The sequence below is a fragment of the Mesoplodon mirus genome (genome assembly GCF_964341445.2).
Source record: "Mesoplodon mirus genome assembly, chromosome: 4".
NCBI classification, from domain to species: domain Eukaryota; kingdom Metazoa; phylum Chordata; class Mammalia; order Artiodactyla; family Ziphiidae; genus Mesoplodon; species Mesoplodon mirus.
The window spans coordinates 49,902,479-49,926,478 of record NC_138979.1 but is presented as its reverse complement, the minus strand read 5'-3'; the positions used below and the strand labels follow the sequence as shown (position 1 = coordinate 49,926,478).

The 24,000-nt window shown below is 43.8% G+C and overlaps 1 protein-coding gene across 2 annotated transcripts in view; it reads left to right on the top strand.

Moving 5' to 3' along the window:
- Positions 1-24,000, top strand: part of MYO1E (myosin IE) — a 206,799-nt gene that overhangs the window by 74,036 nt on the left and 108,763 nt on the right. Inside the window, exons 1-3 of one of the 2 annotated variants that reach the window (XM_082617101.1) lie at positions 11,709-11,773; positions 14,657-14,800; positions 23,513-23,602. In XM_082617101.1, the coding sequence (XP_082473227.1) occupies positions 11,759-11,773; positions 14,657-14,800; positions 23,513-23,602 (249 nt within the window). In that variant the 5' untranslated portion in view covers positions 11,709-11,758. Of the gene's footprint in view, positions 1-11,708; positions 11,774-14,656; positions 14,801-23,512; positions 23,603-24,000 lie in introns of those variants that run through there. The other variant, XM_082617102.1, reaches the window with a different exon arrangement.

Sequence of the window (24,000 nt, the reverse complement as noted above, 5' to 3'; positions counted from 1 at the left end):
GGAGGGGCTGGTGGTAGAGAACTGCCCAGGGCTGGACTGGGAGCTGGAAGACTCGAGTTCTAGTCCTGGTTCTCCTGCCAAGTAGCTTGCACCATGGACACGTACAACTTCTCTGGGCCTCAGATTCCTCATCTGTACAGTAAGAGCTTTGGACTGGTTGATGAATAGGCAAGGCCCCTTCCAGCTATAACATGTTCGGATTCAGAATGTAAATGTAGAAGTATTATGCCCCTTTCTTACCCCTCTTCCTTTGTAGTTTGTTTCAACCCTTTCCCTTTTTTTGCCTGTAAGGCATCAGTCCGTGACTCAAGTGGTCCTTACTGTAGTTCATGACAGGCTTCCTTTTTAGTTGGTTAAATTCCCAATGTGTCTTCTCTGGCAATGACTGTCTTTCTTCTACTCTGCCATAGTAGATCCCTATTCCTAGGGACTCCTGGGATTCTAATGTCTCACATATTATGTAATTATGCATCGCTTGAGCATCGTGAAACTGTAAGAGTTCCATATTTCTTTACTGAATCTTGCCTCTGCCAATATCTTCTTATCAGCCAGATTTGAGATGACAGTATTCTTTCTTAAAACATCAGATATGCAATCAGAGCATTGGTTCTGGCTACCAGCATTCCCAGGTCACTTTTTATTATTAATAACTTTACTTAACACTTAGGGTAGGCCAGACAGTATAATAAAACCTCTCCATGCATGATCTTATTGAATGCCCTCAAAAGCCCCGAATGGTAGATACTGTTATTATCTCCATTTTACAGAAAAAGAAACTGAGGCTTAAAGATTGGAATCCTTGCAATGCCATTTTTATGGAATGTCCTTGAAACATTTAGCTTCCTTAGAAGTCTTTCCAATTGTAGGAGTACTAAAACCTCTCTCCATTTAAAACCCCTTCCCCTCAGAGAGAAGAAACTACTCTGTTTCTCTCTCTCTGCCTAACCTCTCTTTACCTTCCTTTCCAATTCCTGTTTTTTAAAAAATCTGTATTTGCTTGCAGTTGAACGTTAGTAAGGATTCACGCTGGTCAGCGGAAGGCAAAGTCTACCTGTTGGTGGCCTCCCCCCAAACAGGAAGAGCACAATAACTAGGGTCCTGGATAAGTTCCCAGTGAAGCTGTGCTGATCTCCCAAATTGTTTTGTTTGTTTGTTTTTTGTTTTTGTTCTTTTGCAAATTCATCCACAGAACTTGCTTTTTGAACTGAGGAGGGTGGGTGCACAGCAGGTACGTGGTAAGAGCCCCTTGGAAATTCTGTAGGCACCCAAAACATAAATACGAGATATTCGTGTCTCTGCTCCTTGCTGCGCAGGCACCCATGCCTATCCACACCCTTGCGGCCCGGTGCTGGCCTTCCGCAGTTCAGCTGTGGTTTCTGAGAGAGAAGCTGATAACAGGAGACATACTTGCTGAAGTGTGAAGGTTTGGGTCATGAGAAGAAATGGCTAGGTGGGTCCTGTGTCCTCCACCAGGTGATGAAAGGGGTGAGAGGTTGGACCCAGTGTTTATCTTCGCACGTGGAGCTGTCCTGAGCCTGCAGGACTCTTGGGGACACCCACCCGCAGTGCCATTTAGGGGTGCTCTGGTGACTTCTCCCCCTGAGATGTGTACACAGAACCCTCCTCTCTGCCTCCCTGACAGCCAGTCTCTCTGTGGCCCCAGATCTCTCTGGATTTGGTGAACATGTCTGGTTTGTACCCTAAAAGCTCCTAGACAAACGCCTTATGGCTCCATTTTGCCCCTAGAGGAACGTGGCATCTCTGTGCTGCAGATCAGGCCAGATCAAGCAAGCAAAGGGTCTAGCTGTGCCCACGCCAAAACCAGGAGAAGGTGCTGAAGGCATTTCTCAGTTCTGTATTTCTTTGTTCGTTGTTGGCTAGTGACTGTGGTGCTTGGGGGACGCCCCTTGCCCCTGCGCTCGGCTTCTATCCTGGACTTAGTATCCCCCATGGCTAATCCACGACAAAGGCTGCCTGTTCCCCCAAGACACCCCTGATCAGACCCCTGATCACACTCCCTTCTCCCCACCTATCACATTCTGAAGCACACATCCTGAGTTTTCTCCTTCAGATATGCCCAAACAGTTCATTTTTCAGAAAAAGTAAATTACACTTAAAAAAAACATCAAATGAGTTGATTCTCTTGTGTTGTCGTACCTCCAATATTTTGTGTGATATAAATAATACATGTTTTGTAATCAGTGCAGAAAGATGCTATGAATGATAGTGAGTCCTGGAAGACTGTTTTTAATTAGGTTGATATCAATTCTGCTGCAGTCTGCTAAGTCTTTACATATTTTTCTTTTTCCACAGAACAGTGTTTAAATTAGAATTTCTTCCATAGTACAGAGGAATAGCTCATTTTAAGTGACAAGGAATTGCTCTATTATCTCCCTGTTTCTATTTCCATTTCAGTTAATAATATGAATAAGAACCATCAGTGCCGGTGTTTCCAGCTGGTCTGCATCATTACTTTGGCTTCTTAATTCAATTAAAGAAATTTACTGAAGAGCTACCATTGATTGCTTCAGGGACTGTAATTTTTAAACCAAAAATTATGACACATAGTCTGATAGGATTTTGTTTTCTTGGTTTATGAATCTATTAATGAAAGTCCTGTCAGTAGAGGTGCAAAAACTAAATCACATTTACATGTAAATTTAATAGACTACCTGAATTGCGAAGAATTAAATTCCATGAAACTGACCTTGCCAAGGTCACAGAGCTTATACTTGAACCCAAGTCTGTTGATTGTAATAAACTGCTGGATTAGCAAGAAGAATGGTATCCCCCAACCTTTGTACTTGAAAACAGGAGTGACGACAGGGAGGTCCCTGAAGGGACTGATAAATGCTTGACATGTTGTCAAACTAGCAGAGCTGCAGCTGAAAAGACAGAGACTGACATCAGTGTGACTCTTCGTCATTTGTTTGATTAAAATATAAATAGAGGCAGAAGTAAAATGAGCATGTGTCATATAATGGGATTTCACCCATTTGGTTCATTTTATTTTGTAGCTTGAAATGTCCTCACCCTGTGGTCAAAATTAGCCTGTTTTCCTTACCTGGCTGACAGTGGACAGTTAAGAGAAGGAGAATTGTCTTTAAGGGCAACATCTCTTCCCTTTGATCTTCTGGGCTGGGGGCATTAGGAAAGCTTTAGAAACTTCTTTCTTCCTTGGGGCAGACTCTGGACCCAGGACCCCCATTTACCCCACTGACAGCTGCCACAGTGACATACACCTGGTCCTGAGATGAGCCAAAGCCACTGGGAATTCATTGGCCCAACTAGTACTGATTGAGCCACGACCGTGTGCCAGGCACTGCCCTGCAGGCTGGGGACTCGGCAGGGAGTAGACGTACTCCCAAGGCCACGTAGGGCCAGACTGCTTGCTCTGTGGGCTCCTAGATGCTGGGCTTTGCACACGGTACCCTATGTACCAATAATAAAAGTATCTGCTTCATGCTGTTGTGCGGGGAAAAAAAGTTGATACGTGGCAATTACTAAACATGCAATAAAACAATTACTGTTATCTCTAGCATTATTGCTGTTTCCCACATCCACTTACTTATTACAAGACGCAGTAGGTATAATGATTAAGTGCAAAGATTTGAGAGCCAATTGGCCTCAATTTGAAGCCCAGCTTCTGGGGTTGGGCAAGTTAGTTAACTTCTCTGTGCTTCATTTTTCCTGCCTGGTAAGGTTGTGAGGATTAAATAAATTATCATGTATAAAATGTTGCGAACAGTGCTGGTATGTAATGAGAATTAGCTGTTGTACAAGAAGAATATTCTCCCCCGGGGAGAGAGCCACTACCCTAGATTTCGTAAAGATTGAGAGGAAGAAGGATAGAACAGGGCTGATAATACTTGCAGAAAGTGCTTCCCTAGAGAGAAAGAATAAATTGCAGGTGCCCAAGAGAGAATTTCCTCGTCAGCCTCAGGACAAGCCCTCACCCAGGGGACCGATAAAATGTCCCATGTGTGGCTGTTTTCTGAGGCGAGGGGACTAGAGGAAGGCCCTGGGGATCCCTGATGGAAAGTGCAGGGGATTTGGGATATGAATTCAGAGCAGTTTCTACTTGTGAAAACGAAACCTAGCCTCTCATCTGCTACCGAAAGGGGAATCTAGTCTTGCCAGGTGAGATTTTTCCACGGCAGAGAAAAATACATCTGGGAAATAGAAGTCATTTAAATTCTCTATGGCTAGACTTGAAATTGGTGGGAATGGGCCCAGGAGAGAGGGGCAGCAGGTCCCCACATGTGGGATATGGCACCAAGGTGCACGGGAAGGTCAGTGTGTCTGACCCCATGTTGTGTATTTTAAATCGTTTATCTTCATTATTATTTTTTTAAAATAAATTTATTTATTTATTTTATTTTTGGCTGCTTTGGGTCTTTGTTGCTGCGCTCGGGCTGTCTCTAGTTGCAGCGAGCAGGGGGCTACTCTTCGTTGCGGTGCGCGGACCTCTCACTGCGGTGGCTTCTCTTGTTGCGGAGCACAGGCTCTAGGCGTATGGGCTTCAGTAGTTGTGGCATGTGGGCTCAGTAGTTGTGGCTCGCGGGCTCTAGAGCGCAGGCTCAGTAGTTGTGACGCATGGGCCTAGTTGCTCCATGGCATGTGGGATCTTCCTGGAACAGGGCTCAAACCCATGTCTCCTGCATTGGCAGGCAGATTCTTAACCACTGCGCCACCAGGGAAGCCCTATCTTCATTATTTAACACACTGAAGAAATAAAACTGGTGATTTTATGGAGATAGTTGTTTAGGATTTAGCCAAATTAAAAAGGACAGTTTATATAAAAATGTGACGCATAGGGCTGGTGCAACTTGGATACAGAAGAGTTGTAAAAGTTGTTGAAAATGAGGTTTAGGAAATGTTGGAGTATAGTGTATGCACATGAAGGCCAGAGCTCAGTGTAATCCACTGGGGAGGACATATCATCTGTGGGGCAGCAGTGAGGGAAGGGGGTCTCCTGCTTCAATGGTCTTAATACTGAAGGAATTTTTAGATTGAAAGAGGTCCAAATGGAACATGCCTTTACAAATCGAAGAGGAGATTACCTTGCTTTGCAAACTTGTGGTCTGGTGTGGGCAGCTTGATGGGAGCTGCTTGTCAGCCAGGACACTCACCCTCATCCTGTTTGGGACGGGGGGTGAGGGTGTGGGGGTGGCGGGTGGAGGCAACAGCTACAAACATTATCACAGCAAAGCCTCCAGAACTGGGCAATCATCAACCTCACCAGTAAAACCACTGTACAGTTCCTGAAGTGACATTAATACATGGTACAATGCTTCCAGAATAACAGAAAGCTTTATAATATCTTTGCTGATATTAAACCAGTGACTTCACGTTTGTAAAGTGCACAGAAGGGGGGCCTGGCTCTTTGGAAGTGTTTCATGCCACAATTTATCAAGCCTAAGATGCTACTGGTTATGAGTTAAGCTGTGACACAGCATTGGTTATAAGACACGTCCTAGTTTCACATTGTTAGAAGTATGAAAAAAATGCATCTTAGAATTGATGGAATGTGTTAACTGTTCATTTATAACATCTTAGCTTTGAACTGTTCATTGATATAAAAAACCATTCTTTTGGGAGCCACATTTCAGTCAGAGTAAGTGAAAGAAAGGGAGTTTCTTTTCCTGCTAGGGGCCCATTGTTATTTAAAGAAGAGTTTACTATAGCTGCAAGCTGGGGTGAACAAAGCTGACATGGAATAACAAGAGAATATGGGGAAAATGTCATTTATACATATACTTCATTGTACAAAGTATTTGATCTAATTTCTTTTTCACTGAAAATAACTGTATATGTTTGTGCACATTTTATAAATATTTACTCAGCAGAGAAATAAAACCATACAGAAAGTACACTTAGATAAATAACTGCGTCATTTTAACAACTGTATTGTCACATAGAGATATCATTTTATATAAGTAATATCACATATGCAATTAAAACCAAATTTGGGCTCCTTACCATCTCTTGGGTTTTTTTTCCCCCAAACCTTTTTTCCTTCCCCCACTCAATTAGTCCAGCTAATGTTGGCAGCCTGATGGTGTGTATCATCCACACTTTGCCCCCAGATCATGTCATCATGTAAAACCAACTCTACCCCTAGAGGGATTGGGGGTTGATATGATTGTCCCCTGGGGGCAATGTAATATCAAGAACCTCCTTCTCCTGAGCAGGCCGCTGAGAGGCCCGGAGAGCCTCAGAGAAGCTGAATGATTTGTGGGAGACCCTGAGGATCTTGCTGGGAGGGCTGGTCTTTGAGAGCTGCCCATGACTTTTCTGGGATCAAGCTGGTCACAGATACAGCCATGCGGCCCGAGACGGTCCCAGTTGATGCCTCTTGTTCCAGCTTTATTATTAACAACATCCCCTTCTGCACGCAGAGTGTCTTGGTTTGGATGATAAATTAGGTTTGCTCTAGTCACTTCCAGGAAGGGTGACTCTAGCCAACCCTGGCTTAGAAACCACTGGATCTAGTGATCCTGGAGCCAGTGTCTACACTTGGCCTTGATAATGGTATCGGAAGTGAGCCATGGTGTAGCAGAAAGAGCAAAGAAAAGGAAGTCAGAAGTCCTGATGACAAGTCTCAGTGCTGGCCCTTTGTCACAGGGATTAACTGAGGCCATGTATATGGAAATGCTACACAAATATTCAACTTTTGATCAGGTCACATGTACCTACGTGAGTGAGACCAATGAACACATCCTCTGCATTCACTGAGCCTCCTGTGCTCCTACTTTGTGTGCCAGCCCCCCATGTACTTTCTCATCCCCAGCCCCTCCGAGTAGAGGCAACTTGGTACATTATAATCCCAGGCCTCACTTTACCCATTTGTAAAATAGTGACAGTGCGATTGTAATATTCATGTCTTGCAGGTGTTGTGAGAATTCAATGAGATGTAAAGCTTCGGTGTATATTATGATTTCAGTAAAAGTCAGTTCCATTTACTTTAAAGGTTGAGGGGAATAGGGGTGTTTGTGGGCTCCTGACTGCCCACTCCCACTCCTACCCCCCCACCCTCTTCCAGAAACACCCCTTCCTTGCACTCTGTTCACTGCAGTTCAGCACCCACAAATGCTTGCTTCAGACATCCATCTTCACACCACCAAAATAGCGAGGGCGTCTAAGTTCCATAAAGTTGAAACACCTTGCAAGCCCAATGCTGGCTTACTATGCCTGGCACATAGACAAACAAATATATTTTTTTTCCATCGTTTGCAATGGAAGTGTTTCATTCCAGTCAAACAGCAGAACTGTGAAAAGTAGAATACTCAGACTGTCGATTAAAAGATGAACGTCTAACAGATAGTGAGTTCCAAGCCTTTCCTGTTATGACTCACTGGGACAGAAAATCCCATTAAAAAATAAGCTCAGCTCGTCAGGCCAGAGCATTACCCATTGTCCATTGTAGACAATAAGAATATGGTTTATCTGCCTTTTGTGGTGATATGCTTATAACATTGGGGACATTTTCGTCCCAGGTTTTCTGGAAATCGACACCCCAGAAAATGCTTGATAGTATTGGCATCATATTCCACATTTCTATTTATTTTTAAATTTTACTAACACATTCATATGGTTTAAAACAGCAATAAAAAAGTAAACTGTGCAGCAAAGTTTAAAATGGAGAGTAAAAGTCACCTTTCTCCCCAAACCCCAGGCCTTCTCCCCAATGGAACCTTGTGTATCTTTCAAGAAAACAATTATAACACGTCTTTTATTTTTTTAATTTTTAAATTTTTTTAAAGATTTTTTAAAAAATAAAATTTATTTATTTATTTTTGGCTGCTTTGGGTCTTCATTGCTGCACATGGTTTTCTCTAGTTGTGGCGAGCGGGGGTTACTTTCTGTTGCGGTGCTTGGGCTTCTCACTGCGGTGGCTTCTCTTGTTGTGGACCATGGGCTCTAGGTGGGCGGGCTTCAGTAGTTGTGGCATGTGGGCTCAGTAGTTGTGACTCGCGGGCTCTAGAGCGCAGGCTCAGTAGTTGTGGCGCACAGGCTTAATTGCTCCGCGGCATGTGGGATCTTCCGGGACCAGGGCTCAAACCCGTGTCCCCTGCATTGGCAGGCGGATTCTCAGCCACTGTGCCACCAGGGAATCCCTAAAGATTTTTTTTGATGTCCATTTTTTTAAAAAAGTCTTTTATTGAATTTGTTACAATATTGCTTCTGTTTTATGTTTTGGTTTTTTTGGCTGCGAGGCATGTGGGATCTTAGCTCCCCGACCAGGGATTGAAACCACACCCCCTGCATTGGAAGCCGAAGTCTTAACCACTGGTCGGCCAGGGACGTCCCAACACATATCGTTTAAAAAATTTAGGCAAGTGCAGTCCTTGAATACTAAATCCACGTATTGACTGCTATTTTCATGAAACTGGGGATCTTGAAGATCTTCCAAGTCAGCACAGGCAGATTCCTTTCAATGACCGTGTGGAACACCTACAGGGAGTGCCATGTTCTAATCGGTCTCTAATCCATATGTCCAGTTTTCCTCATTACAGACTTTGTTACAGTGAGCAACCTTCTACATACATCTTGGCATGCTTGGTAGATCTTGAGGTAAATTCCTATAAAATGGCTGGATCAAAGAGGGTATGCATTTTATTTTTATTTAGTTTAGTTAACAGTTTATATATTGGTCTGTGTGACTGAAGTTTTTTTTTTTTAATATTTATTTATTTGGCTGTGCAGGGTCTTAGTTGTGGGATCTTTAGTTGAGGCATGTGGGATCTAGTTTCCTGAGCAGGAATCGAACCTGGGCCCCCTGCCTTGGGAGCTTGGAGTCTTAACCACTGGACCACCAGGGAAGTCCCATGACTGAAGTGTTTTGTTTTGTTTTTTTTTTTTTTTTTTCCTGTATGCGGGCCTCTCACTGTTGGGGCCTCTCCCGTTGTGGAGCACAGGCTCCGGGCGCGCAGGCTCAGCGGCCATGGCTCACAGGCCCAGCCGCTCTGTGGCATGTGGGATCTTTCCGGACCGGGGCACGAACCCGTGTCCCCTGCATCGGCAGGCGGACTCTCAACCGCTGCGCCACCAGGGAAGCCCGGGTGACTGAAGTTTTGATCCCTATTTCAACATGACTCTCTCAAGATACTGTGCTGTGTATTCTTTCTACAAGAGGGTAAGGGCGTTTATGGCCACCCCTTCCCCAGGCCCTGCCCAACACTGAGCCTGTTGTATTTACCCAGCACATATGATGGCCTCCCTTTCCTGGGCGTCTGAAGGGCGTATGAGGAAGTGTAGTTACTCAGTATATGGTCGTCTCCTCTCTCCGGGATGAACCAAGGAAGGAAAATGCTCAGAGACACTAGTGAGAGTGTGTGCAGAGCCCTGGCTGTGGGCGGGACTGCCCTGGGGCCCTCTCCGTGGGAGTGGAGGTTGGCTTTCAGGAGACAACGGTGCCTGCGCTGACTCACCTTTGCTCACCCTAGTCCCCACCCTGCTAAACACACCAGTTCATGACACTTCTCCTTTAAAAATCAGTGACCGGGGGCTTCCCTGGTGGCGCAGTGGTTGAGAGTCCGCCTGCCGATGCAGGGGACATGGGTTCGTGCCCTGGTCCGGGAGGATCCCACATGCCGCGGATCGGCTGGGCCCGTGAGCCATGGCCGCTGAGCCTGCGCGTCCGGATCCTGTGCTCCGCAATGGGAGAGGCCACAACAGTGAGAGGCCCACGTACCGCCAAAAAAAAAATTAAAAAATTAAAAAAATAATAAAATCAGTGACCGGATTCTTCCCCAACGTGAGTTACTCCTGTGTCTTGGTGCCACCTCTGAAATGTGAGGAGTACACCGGGCCATTAAGTGGGTGTGGGCATACCCCACGTTTTAGAACTTGCATGTGAATCCATGCTTTTTAATCAACTGTTTCATCATTAGGAAGTAACTGTGGACCAGAGAAAGTCTGCACTCAATGTTTACCTAGTGAGAAGTATCTCTTTCATAATTTGTAATCATTGTCAGGGCTAAGAGTAACTTTTTATCATCATCATCATTATCATTATTATTAATATTATTATCATTTCTTAGCTGGCACATTAGCAGCCATTTTCCGTCCTCTGTACGGCGTTACTTCACTTACCAAGAACTGTTGGGAAATGAAATACCTCGCTGAGTGCCCCTACTTGTTTAAAATGTTACCATTTTTTGGTGGGGAAACTAAAAGGAGTTACCCCATCCAAAAAACCCACAGAAGAGAAGGAAGTGGAGTCTCACTGAGGTGTTAGCCTGGTAAACTGGACTTTTGTCATCTGAGGAAAATGTACCTCCTCACACAGATGGGGAAGTCCCCGTCCCTCGGGTTGTCTTCCCAGCAGGCGTGGCAGCCCATCCTGCCCCTACCCTCCCAGACAGGGGCAGGAGGAAGAAGCAAAGAAGTCCAGGTTATTTGCCCCAGGAACACCATTCTTGTCCACACAATTCTAGGACAGTAGTTTGTGGTCTGAAGGCAACTTTCAGCTTCTGCTTCCAAGGACATTGTCTAGGGCAGCGGTCCCCAGCCTTTTTGGTGCCAGGGACCGGTTTCCATGGAAGACAATTTTTCCAAGGGGGGAGGGGTATGGTGGGGAGGGGTGGGGGAGGGGGAGAGGGTGGTGGGGGTAGGGGATGGAGGAGGGAGGGGGATGGTGGGGAAGGGGTTGATGGTTCAGGTGGTAATGCAAGCATGGAGAGCGGCAGATGAAGCTTCGCTCGCTCACCTGCTGCTCCCCTCCTGCTATGCGACCCCGTACTGGTCTGCCGCCCCCCGGGGGTTGGGGACCCTGGTCTAGGGTTGTAAGGTGATAACCGTTTCCCACTGTGTTCCCCACTTACTCTCTATCAGTGTCTGTGTTCCAAGTCACACTATGATCAAACACTGTTGTCCCCTATAGAAAAACAAAAAACAGTTGTTCTTTTTTACTGTGGGGAACTTTGAAGCTTCCCTGGGTTGGGATGAGAGCCTATGCATCCTTGTTTCGTTTCCAGCTTCCCGGATCCGGTTGTCACTCTCCGCTAGAACTGCCCAGCCCAGCCCTGTCCCAGCTTTCATCTACCTACGGGTGGGTTCTATGGATTGCCAAGGACAGGTCAGCCTTCCCCAAAAGGCTCTAAGGTGCTCCCAGCATCCCTAACTATTTTCCCTCCTGCCCTTTACCGCATCTGAATTTCGGGGGGCGGGGCAGGGGGGTTGGAGAAGGGGGAGGAGAAAAGCATAGTAAGGGTGGGGGTCAATAAAGACAGAAGCTACAATTAGAAGACCTTGGGCGATTTACTTTTTTTTCTTTTTTTTTTTAATCAGCAACATAAAAATAATACATAGTATGGGAGATGATTGTGAAGATTGATTGAGTTCACATATGTAACTATAATAGCCTGGGAGGAAGTGGGGGAGAGAGAGAGATTTGTGACCAAATTGGTTATAGGAAATATGTCAGATGAAAAATACCTCCAGTGTTTTAGTCTTTGATGCTAAGAGAAGGTGGCCATTAACAAAGATTGTATAGTCTTCCCTTTGTATCCACAGGGGATTGGTTCCAGGACCGCTGTGGATACCAAAATCCCTGGATGCTCAAGTCCCTTATATAAAATGGCATCGTACAGTCGGCCCTTCTTATGTGCGATCTACGGTTGGGAATCCACGGATGCAGAACCCGTGGATACGGAGGATCCTCCAACTGTTTGTCTTTTTAGTGATGAATTCAGTTATGTCTTTTTAGTGATGAATTCAGTTAAATGGCATTCTGTTGCCATTTAAACGTCACATGTGGAAATATCCAGTAAGTCACTAGGGAGAAAATGTGAAGAACTTGTGATGTTTGAATGAGTTCATAATCATAGAGACTTTGGTTCGCATCTTGCCTTTGCTACTTACTGCTTGGGGCGTCTGTTTCCTTGCATGTAGCATGGGAATGTTAACCCCTCTCTCATAGGGTTGTTTGGAAGAGCAAAAAAGCAATTGCCTCAAATCAAATGGCTCATTGCCTTGCTTATAGTAACTGTCAGGTATCCTATTGGTTCCTTACCCTCTTGTAGAAGTCTGGAGACCCAGCCGGGGACTTTTTTGTGTGGAGGGATATTTGAGACGATGAGAATCAATGAACTCCACGAGGAGCCCTGTTGCACTGGGGAGTAACTGCTGTTAGGAAGAAGACACTACCTTTGAGATGGGACAGACAGTAATGTATCACACTGCAGTGAGAGAGAGAGAAAAGACAGTTGGATTGGGCACCGAGATGGACTTGGGTTACCTTGAGAAGGCATTTCTGTGGATCAGTACAAACACATACACTATGACACAGAGCCCGTCCATTTCTTGTCCTTTGCACATGTTAAATAACAGCTTATTAGTAGCCCTTCTGTTTTGTTCAACTGCTTACATTTTTAAAGAGAAAATAATATTTTTGCCCTCTTTTAAGTAGGTAGATATTTATTGGGGTTAAAAAGAAACAAACGGGGCTTCCCTGGTGGCGCAGTGGTTGAGAGTCCGCCTGCCGATGCAGGGGACACGAGTTTATGCCCCGGTCCAGGAAGATCCCACATGCCACGGAGCGGCTGGGCCCGTGAGCCATGGCCGCTGAGCCTGCGCGTCTGGAGCCTGTGCTCCACAACGGGAGAGGCCACAGCGGTGAGAGGCCCGCGTAACGCAAAAAAAAAAAAAAAAAAAAAGAAACAAACGCACACACCTACTGGCTAGTTACTCCAGGGCCCTAGTTTTCTATGCAGAGTAATTTTTGCGGGTGCCCAGAAAGAATATTCAAGCTGGGAAAGCAGGGAGGGTGGAGGAGGGGAGGAGTCTCCAGGAATCTTTTTCTGGTTGGAAATAGACGGTGGACCTTCCACTGAGATCCAGTGAGTCATGCTGTGGCCAGTGCTTTCTGCTTTGCCGCAAGAATAAGGAGGAGTGGTGAGGTTTGAGGTAATTTTGGAACTGATTGAGGAACTGATGCTGCGTGTGGTTCTGAGAAAGTCCAATTTATCACATAAACAGTCCCTCTGTAAGGCAGCCTGGGTGGCAAGCTTTCCAGAAAGGGTGGCTCCTTTCTGGAGCTTGAACCCATCGCACTATGCTTTTCCTATGGTGGCCCCTTCCTTGGCTGGTTTTTTAATAATTGCTTTCCCAGAGCTTCTTAGATTTTGCCATTTCAAAGGGCACATGTCTCCTGCAGGGAAAGCATTAAACATTTTTTTAAAGTGAAAATTAAAATGTTACTTATCTTGTTTCCTTCCACCTTCCCCTTTTCTCAGAGAGCCTATTGCCTTTTCTCATCCTAGTTTTGACATTTGAGCAGGTGGCCTTTCTAGATACCCTAATTCAGAAATTTTTTCTCCTTTATCCAAACTCCTCTCAAAAGTAAACTCCTGAGGAGGGAGAGAAGCCAGTCTTGCTTGGTTCAGTGCCCACCACGCTTGTCCAGCGTGTGACATGTCCAGTAGGATTCACGGAGAGCTTGAAGGGTAGGGAGAGTTTTCTAATATCTTGCCATGTATTATTTGTCATTATTTCATATGTATTGGCTTTTTTTTTTTTTTTTGCACCGTGAGTGTAAATTATAATGAATATCCTTCCTTGTCTAGTCTTGTCTGGCAAATTCAAAATATTTTAGGTCCACTTCACATGGCACCTTCTCCAGGAAGTGATTTCTGTCTCTCTTGGGGCAAAGGAGTCTCCACCCACTGGGGAACACCCATTTTACATGTGTTTACATGTTGACTGTTGCTGACGCACAAATTATGAATCATTTGGTGGCTATCTCTCATGTCCTTCAGGAGACCATGAGCTCCCCAAGTGCAGCCACAATGGGGCTCCCATCTGCCCTTAGCTCCAGGATTTGGCACGTAGTCCAACACATGGGGGATCCCACTGCAAAAATGCCAAGTGATAGGAAGCCCTGCGGGCCACAGGGTGCTCAGAGGCCACCCGTGGTGTTAAGCTGTAAATCCAGTAAGCAGACAAGGGCTCTACCTATCCAAGGAAGCTGTGAGATCAGATGAGGTTCTTCTGTCTGTAGCATGTTCTGTGATCATGTTTAGGCCGTCCTGTCCATTTCCTTGTTAATATTAGCAGTGATCAGTCATCAAAATGTAGCTTATCTTTTGAATGTGGAAGGCCAGTATTACATCGACAGTGGTAAGTTCATGGATGGAAAGCAATTCAGATGGCTTGAGAAATTATGACAATGTGACCTAGCCATTGTGGAATACATATTCTTTCCACTTCTGAGTTCTGTCAGATAATTTGCGAGACAAGTCTAGAAAGTTTCTGTTTCATTGCTTAGTTTACTGGTCAATTCTACAAAACAATAAGGTTGAAGGAATTATCCAAGCCCATTGATCATTTACTGTGCTGTACTCTGGATACCGCTTGGTGCTTTACATGTTGTTTTATTTAATCCTTACAGCAACTCTATGAACTGGGTCTTATTTCTCCCATTTTTACAAAGAGAGAAAAGCCTAAGTGACACAAAAGCTTAGATCACTTTTCCCCACTTCACTTAGGTGGCAAAGCGGAAATCTGAATCCAGATCTATTGATAGCAAGATCTTTGTTTGCTTTGCTCATTCTCATTTGATATAAGGAATATTCGGGAACTCAGTGACATTTTTTGTTTCCCTCCAGGAGAAAATAAAGCATCCTCATAATTGTGTGTTTTCTGTTTGCAGGGAAGCAAAGGTGCCTACCGGTACCACTGGCAGAGCCACAATGTCAAGCACAGTGGCGTGGATGACATGGTGCTGCTCTCCAAGATCACAGAGAATGCCATCGTGGAGAATCTAAAGAAGAGATACATGGATGACTACATTTTTGTATCCTTTATTGGTTTCTTTGGACATTTCTAAGTGAGATGACATGTCCATCCTTGTATAAGAGATCCGTCTGAAATTCTGAACTGACACTATATGCTCAAGTCATTTTCACCATTGCAGAATGTGGTTTTGTACTTTTTGTCCCTTGGTTCAGGCTATAGGAAGGGCAGAGATGGTGCCAAAGTTTTCCCCTGGCATTTCACAAAAGCAAGATGGCGCCAGGGACTTCCCTGGCGGTTAAGACTCTGCGCTTCCACTGCAGGGGTCACGGGTTCCATCCCTGGTCAGGGAAGTAAGATCCCGCATGCTGCTCTGTGTGGCCAGAAAAAAAAAGATGCAGCCAGTATTTCTCTATTTCAGTCAATGGCACTGTACCTTTGACATGCTCTAGCCACGCACGTGGTGTCTAAAACCTGTGCTCTTCCTAGAGAACGTCCTGGTCTGCAGAATTCTGTCGATAGCGCTTCCTAATTGCAAAGCAGAGACAGTTAAGTCCAGACTTAAAAGGTTTAAAAAAGATTGCCTCATGCAAAAAATATGCCATTTTGCCAGTTTTTCTGCATTCTTATGTTTACGAAAAGAAACATGAGAGAGAAGTGAAGATCAACTGTTGAAAATGTCTGATATTCTTTTTTTTTTTTGCGGTACGTGGACCTCTCACTGTTGTGGCCTCTCCCATTGCGGAGCACAGGCTCCGGACGCGCAGGCTCAGCAGCCATGGCTCACGGGCCCAGCCGCCCCTCGGCATGTGGGATCTTCCCGGACCGGGGCACGAACCCGTGTCCCCTGCCTCGGCAGGCGGACTCTCAACCACTGCGCCACCAGGGAAGCCCGAAAAAGTCTGATGTTCTTGAAGTGTTCTTTATGTTTCAACTTTAGCTTGCCAGATACCATTTTTTTGGTAGGACTTTAAAAAATTCAGAATGGAAATTTGATTCAAATGTGTGTTGACTTCATTGTAAACAGGGAACTGTGATAGTTGCTTAAGTTCCTACAGGATTCAGGAGTTCTGTTTGGTGCAACTATGTAAAGTTCTTTTAATAGAATTATTGTGGAGTTGGTCATAGATAAGCAAGGGTCTGTGAAAATCTATATAGTAGTACCAGAAAGTTTAACCATGATGCTCTTGGTGGCTTCTGAAGGTATGGTATTCTGGATGATCATTAAAAGCGGAGTCTTTGCAACTATTGTAACATACATTTTAGATTTTAACCCCCAAACCTTGGGAAGGTAAAGTTTTCACATTTGTAGCTTCTGTTTATTATTTACACCACTCCTTTGACTCTTAGGTAAAAGCACCCATAGCAATGCAGTAGTACTTTTGCAGGGACTGCCTGTTCCATCATTGGTGAGGGGGGAGTTCAACTCACCAGGTGTTAATACTGATAGACATTATTCCAAGGTACTTGGAGAGTTCTAACCAATACTGTGCTGTTTCTTGTTTACCACAGGAAAAATTTCCAAATATCTGGGTAGTTAAATCCCTAAACCTCTGCTTTTAAGCATTAATAGATATATTTGGATTCATTAGCCACATTATAATAGCATCTTGATCAGGTGTGGAAGCCCACTGCCTAAAGACAAAATCCCACCCACCACAGGATTTTATTGGAATGTAGCCATGCTTGTTGGTTTACTTACTGTATGTGGCTGCTTTTATGCTACCATGGCAGAGTTGAGTATTTGCAACAGACCCTATGATGCGCAAAGCCTAAACTATTCTCTGATCCTTTACAGAAAACATTTGTTGATTCCTAGATACCTGCACAGAGCTTCCTTTAATTGTATGAAAGCAGTTTTATTCAGTTGTAAGTTTTCATTTTATTTGGTCAAAAAATTGAAATATGCTCACTTTATCTGGGCTTATCATCATTAAAAGATTTTAATCACTTTTATGTGCAAGACCTATGGCACATGGAAACTGGCCGATGACGGATCAGAAAGAGTTGGGATGAATCTGGACAGCCTGGCTTCAAGCTTTAATCTGCATGAGCTTGGTGACCTTACACAAGTTTTGTGATCTGTGTTCCTTGATTTCCTCACCTGTAAAATGGGAGTGATGATAAAACCTCCCACATGAGGCTGTTATAGGGTAAAATGAAATAATGAATGCTGTGAGTACAAAGTAAGCATTAGTTATTATTATCGTATGCTAAGGCAAGTATATAAGTTCCTCCCATATTTCTGAATTATGTTCCAAAACTTCAATGATAAAGTTGTGTATTGGACATTCAAATGCATTTTACAATAGAAGCTTTTATTTATTTATTTTATTAAAAATTTTTTTAATTAATTAATTTTATTTTATTTATTTTTGGCTGCGTTGGGTCTTCGTTGCTGCACGTGGGCTTTTCTCTAGTTGCCGCGAGTGGAGGCTACTCTTCGTTGCAGCGCACGGGCTTCTCACTGCGGTGGCTTCTCTTGTTGCGGAGCATGGGCTCTAGGTGCGCAGGCTTCAGTAGTTGTGGCATTCAGGCTCAGTAGTTGTGGCTTGAGAGCTCTAGAGCACAGGCTCATTAGTTGTGGTTCACGGGCTTAGTTGCTCCACGGCATGTGGGAATTTCCCAGACCAGGGCTCGAACCCATGTCCCCTGCATTGGCAGGCGGATTCTTAGCCACTGTGCCACCAGGGAAGCCCCATAGAAGCTTTTAAATGGAGGATTGGTTTATTGACAAGCCCATAAAAGACTCATTTCCAATGGATGTAGTTGAACTCATTATTCGGAACGTTCTTAGAACGTGGGCTCAGCTTATTACATTATTTACATAGGCATGGTTTGTTTGTTTTTTTTAATTAATTTATTTATTTTTGGCTGCGTTGGGTGTTCGTTGCTGCGTGCAGGCTTTCTCTGGTTGCAGCGAGCGGGAGCTACTCTTCGTTGCGGAGTGTGGGCTTCTCATTGTGGTGGCTTCTCTTGTTGCGGAGCACAAGCTCTAGGTGCATGGGCTTCAGTAGTTGTGGCACACAGGCTCAGTATTTGTGGCTCACGGGCTCTAGAGTGCAGGCTCAGTAGCTGTGGCGCACGGGCTTAGTTGCTCCACAGCATGTGGGATCTTCCCAGACCAGGGCTTGAACCCGTGTCCCCTGCGTTGGCAGGCAGATTCTTAACCACTGTGCCACTAGGGAAGCCCTATAGGCATGGTTTTTGATCAGCTGGGTAAGAAAAGAAGAAAATATCAGTGGTTATCAGCAGCCAGTCCATCATCAACCTAGACAGACTCACTTTTCCCCCTACAGATCGTTTACCCCTAAAATACTAGAAACTCCTAAGAACAGGGACTATGTCTTCTATACCTTTTAAAAAGCAAAGTTTAAAAACCACTTTAAAGCAATATGTGTTCATTTAACACGATTTACAAAATGCAGTTAACTAGAAAGGAGAACATTAAAATCCCCTGCTATCCCACCATATAAGTTTTGTTCCTATTAACCTGTTGTATATTTTTCAATTTAATCACATATAAACATATCTCTACATACATGTGCTTTCTTGTTAATTTTAGCCAAAAAATGGCATCATCCTGCATTGTTTATTTCTTAGTTTCCTGCATAATTCTTGGCATGGTGCATTATATTAGATGTTCATTGAAAATTTGTTGACTATGGAGACTCGCTTTTTATATTCAGACAGCAGAATTTTAAAATGACTCACACAGAGGGGGCTGATTCCCAGCCTTTGAATTAATGTCTTTGAATCAATGACTGACTAATCATGTGTTCTTCCAAGGGAATGAGTTAGTTGACCACTAATAGACTTCGTGTTGTAGAAACCTCTGCCCACTCAGTATATGAGAAACTCGGCATCAGCGTGCTTTCCGGCAATAGCACAGAGCAGCTTTCAGCTTTGAGGAAGCTTGATGGCTCTGTTGGATGTTTATGAAATGATACCAAGGGTCTAACTGTGAATCTTTTCCTCTGATAAGTGATAAAAGCCTCCTTTATAAGTTCAGTGCCCAGGGAATGTTATTATGATAGAGTAGCATTATTTTGAATGAGTTTTTCCCCCTCTCTCCTAAGCTTAATAATTAAGACAAGAAGAGACTCGCCTTTAGGTTAAGTTATAAAATTGCTCATTTTTTACCTATTCTACATCTAATAGCAGCACATTGTTTCGTACTGAAGGTCAGCATTTGGAACAATCAAGTGTTAATGCATTCAGGCTGACTGCACATTTCTTTGTTCCACATTAGAAAAAAAAATCTACTTGGAAAATGCGAACATTGTTAATCAACAAAAACCCATTTTTTTCAACTATTTATCCTAAGACCAGGAAGGTTTCATTTACTATCTATTTTTCCTGAGTGTTTCCACACTTCTTACAATTACATTCTAAAATATAGGAGGGAAACCTTGCAGTATTTTCTCTCTGCTGGGTGAGATATCATTTATAGCCACTTGGCTGACAAAAATAGTTCCTGTACAAAGCACTCCATGCTTATTTGGTCCAACTTTCTCCAAACTTGTTTTTCCTCAAAGACCACATGCTCAAGTGTGCTTGGCATTTTCAGCCCTTGAATTAGGAGTTGAGACACTTGTGCCAGACCAACCGGAGCTCAGGGCAGCGCCATTGATTTGAATGAGGTTTGACCCTTGGCCGTCAGTTCATGTTGGGGGGCAGCCACTGCAGTGAGATGAACGTGAGTCTGGTGTCTGGAGCCAGGGGCTCAAGTTCCAGCTCCGTCGTCTCCACATATGTGATTTCACGCAAATCACCTCACCTCCCTGCCCTACCTCAGTGATGAGTCCAGGCAGGTCGACTAGATCAGTGTGGGCAGTTTGGGGGAATTCACTGGCTAAATGTTGTTTTTTTAAAAAAAACATTAAACTCTTAACCTTGCCTTATAAGACCATTAAAAACAAGTTTACAGAAGCTGCACTACCATCACATTTCATAAAAGAAAGAATATTTTAACACCCCAAAAGTAGAAAGGAAATAGTGTAAGAATAAAGGAGGGTCCTTTATACTGAATACATTGGGCTTTATAAAAAATTCAGGGCACTGTTTCTCTTTTTGTCATTCTTGCTGCAGATTGATGAAAGTACAAGGATCCACAGAGTAGTATTTGGGATACAATCAATTAAAGATCTATTGGCTGCCTTCTGTCTTGCATATGCTGTTAAATAAGATGGCATTTATCTTATTTCTGGGTTTTTTTTTTAATCATAACCTTGCATATCTCCATACAATTTGAAAATTAACCTTGGGCCAGACCTTTCCAGCCAAAGGTTGTGTGGGTAGAGACAATGATGGAACAGCTTTTTCCAAAGGCACACCTGAATTATGCAGCAGGGAGTGGGAGTGAGTATTGGAATTACATGGAGAAGTGGCCCAACCCAGTCGATGACCTGTGCTGTCAGGGAAGTAGCTGAGGTCTCTGCAGACCCAAGCAGGTCGGAAAAACATATTTGTTTCCTTTAAATTCCAAATCAAATTCTCTTGTCTCCATTCTGATTTAAGTAAATTTGTAGCTAGATAACGAGCTACGTTATTCATTTCAAACCAAACTTTATTTTTCAGGAGTCCTCCCAAATAATACTGCCCGCGAGAGCCCTACTAGGATCCCTCTTCCAATCTGAGTCATGGATTCAGGATTGGCCTAGAATACTCCAAAAGAGGTTTTTTTCTTTGAATGTCTCCTTGCCAGAGTTTATGTAGACTACTTAGTGAAAATCAAGACTTTACAAGATGTCTTTTCACATAGCAGACTATTAACAGTAAAAAAATGTTGGTTCCTGACCTTCCCAGGTGGCAGACTGGTTAAGAATCGCCTGCCATTGCAGGGTACATGGGTTCGAGCCCTGGTCCAGGAAGATCCCACATGCCGTGGAGCAACTAAGCCCGTGCGCCACAACTACTGAGCCTGCGCTCTAGAGCCCGTGAGCCACAACTACTGAAGCCTGTGCACCTAGAGCCCATGCTCTGCAATAAGAGAAGCCCCTGCTCGCTGCAACTAGAGAAAACCCACATGCAGCAACGAAGACCCAACACAGCCAAAAATGAATAAATAAAATTTTTAAAATGTTGGTTCCTATAGGAGCTCTTATGCAACCCAAACTAGATTTATTTATTGGGGAACAAAGTTGGGTTGGTGATTCCTTTGGCTTGGGTCCTCTGGCAGCTCTTTATTCTCTGAGTGCAGTGATTGGTTTATCTAGGACAGGTGACATTCACAGCAGTCCCTTTACAACTAAGGAAGGAGCACCATCCTCCACGGAAAGATCCTATTTGGGGATGGATGTAGGCATAGACATCTACTTCTGAAATGAATATGGTCGTAGCAGTGCTGTACTTCTTGAATGTTGAAGACTTCTCTATGCCTAAGTCTCCTCCTAGTAAAATAGGATTAAAATAGTAACAGGATTGTCATTAGGAGCTTAGATGAGTGCCATGTATACACGTGTGTGTTCGATCAGTGTTTTTATCATCAACACTTACTGAGTCTTGGCTGTAACACTATGGACACTTCTGACCTGCTTAATAATTCTAACAATAAATTTATCTGTTCTAAATTTTACCTCAAAAAAAAAATAAGCCACTAACGTGTGGTTGGCCTCATCTGACTTTGGCACTTGGAACTACGTTTGCTCTTGGCCCTTCTTCTGTGACTCTGTAGTGATTTTCAGTTATGATTCACTGTCTCATCTGCATTTTCTCTTAGTGCCATGGCCTGACCCCAGAGCAGTGCTGGGTGTATCTGGATGTGCAGTGAAAATGGACCCCATCTTGTCTACTACTGTTTCATGTTCAGCCCTCTCAATTCTGAAGATCTTTCTGTTCAGTGAAAAAGCAAGCAAAATTGCAACCCAGTCATTCACCATTCTCACCTTCATGTATAAATATTAATTTTTAAATATTATATGATCCATTCCACACTTGGCTCATTTATATTCAATAATAATACCAGCACTGCATCTCAGAGATGTTAACGTGACAGAATGAGCATCCTGATGTGTATGAATTAGGACATTGCCTCTACTACATATCAAACATTGTGCTGAGCATTTTATACTGTTTCATTTAATTCTCATAACAAGCCTATCAAGTAGGTCCTATTTACCCCATCACCCAATAACCACCGCTTAGAGATGTGACTCAAGGTCAGAGTAGAATAGAACTGGGTGTGGGGAGCTAGGCAATCTGACCAGATTCCCTGTGCTGCTCTATTTGACACTCAGGTCCTAATATATGAATATATAAATGTACCCTTGGAGGAGGAAATCTCATAGCTTTACATTCTTTCTTTTTTTTTAATTTATTTATTTTTGGCTGCGTTGGGTCTTCGTTGCTGCGCATGGGTTTTCTCTAGTTGCGCCGAGTGGGGGCCACCCTTTGTTGCAGTGCACGTGCTTCTCATTGCGGTGGCTTCTCTTGTTGCGGAGCATGGGCTCTAGGCAGGGAGTTTTATCTCTTCTGTCCATTTTGTTCACTGCTGTATCTCTGCATCTGTAACAATGCCTGGCGTGTTGTAGACATCCAGTTCAAACTAGTTGATTGTTGAATGATAAATGGAAATATTTTGTATGTTATAATAACACTTCATTTTGGGGGCATATGTAACACATTGTCTTCTGCGGGGCCTTCTGGTATTTCCCTCACAGAAATAAAACCTTCTTCCCTAAACCTGATCTATGTGGGTTTGTAATTTTCTGCTCTGAATACCACTTATGGAAACAACTCAGTTCTCCAGAGTTTCTAAAGAGCAGGACTGGGGCTTCCCTGGTGGCGCAGTGGTTAAGAATCCGCCTGCCAATGCAGGGGACATGGGTTCGATCCCTGGTCCGGGAAGATCCCACATGCCCCAGAGCAATGAAGCCCGTGCACTGAGCCTGTGCTCTAGAGCCTGCGAGCCACAGCTACTGAGCTCACGTGCCACAACTACTGAAGCCCACGTGCCTAGAGCCTGTGCTCTGCAGCAAGAGAAGCCACTGCAATGAGAAGCCCACACACTGCAACGAAGAGTAGCCCCAGTTCGCCGCAACTAGAGAAAGCCCGTGTGTAGCAATGAAGACCCAACGCAGCCAAAAATAAATTAAAAAAAAAAAAAAAGAGAGCAGGACTGTTCAGTTCATCTTATATCCCTCTACTTGTTAAACAGGTAAATGAATATGTTTTTAGTGTACCTAAGAGACATGAAATTTCCAAGGAAAAAATATTTGCTCTTTTTACTCCTTGGTCATTTGTTTTATTTTTTCCTAACTGTGCATGTCACCAGTCTTGAAAGAATGTGCTTCAATTCACTTAAAATAACGATTTCTTTTAGTAACACTTTGGTAATTAAGTTCATTACTCTTCCTAAAGAACAAAACCTGAGCTAGTTGGTAATTGCTTTTGTCTTTTTTTTTTTTTTTTTTTTTTTTTTTTTCCTTTTTGCGGTATGCGGGCCTCTCACTGCTGTGGCCTCTCCCGCTGCGGAGCACAGGCTCCGGATGCACAGGCCCAGCGGCCATGGCTCACGGGCCCAGCCGCTCCGCGGCACATGGGATCCTCCCAGACCGGGGCACGAACCCGTATCCCCTGCATCGGCAGGCGGACTCCCAACCACTGCGCCACCAGGGAGGCCCTGCTTTTGTCTTTATTGGTAATCTTTTAGAAGACAAACGTGAGCTTTTCATTGGGACAATCATGCATTCTTGATAACATCTGGTTGCTTAATTCAAAAAATGTGTAGCTATGAAGATTAATGATAAACCTTAACTGGATTTAAACTCAGACATATATAGGATCTGTATTAATCTCAGTCAACCCTTTCAAGCAGATGCCATATTTTGGGGAAAAGGAAATTGAAATGTACCAAGGAGCGGTAAGTTACATGCCACATAAATTACTGTAGTGTTTGGGGGCTTTTATGATGCATGGGCAATTGAAGTTTGCAATACATTTGCATTTTCTTATTATGAATTATTTATTGGGGAAACGCAAGTAGGTGACATTGTTTGATTTTTAATAATGTGCTGCTCTTTAGAGTACAGCTCAAAAAAGCATAGGAGTATTATTATTGGAACATTATATACAAAATTAGTTAAACAGGATGTAGGACTTACAGCTTCAGGCATCTTCCTCCTTCCACATATGTCACAAAATTCTAAGGACTGAAAAAAAACACTACTCGGTAAAAAAACATAAATAGGGCAACGGGAACTTTTCTCTGCAAGTCACTTAAGCTGTGGCTATGAGTGGAACATGAAAAATGAATCTTTT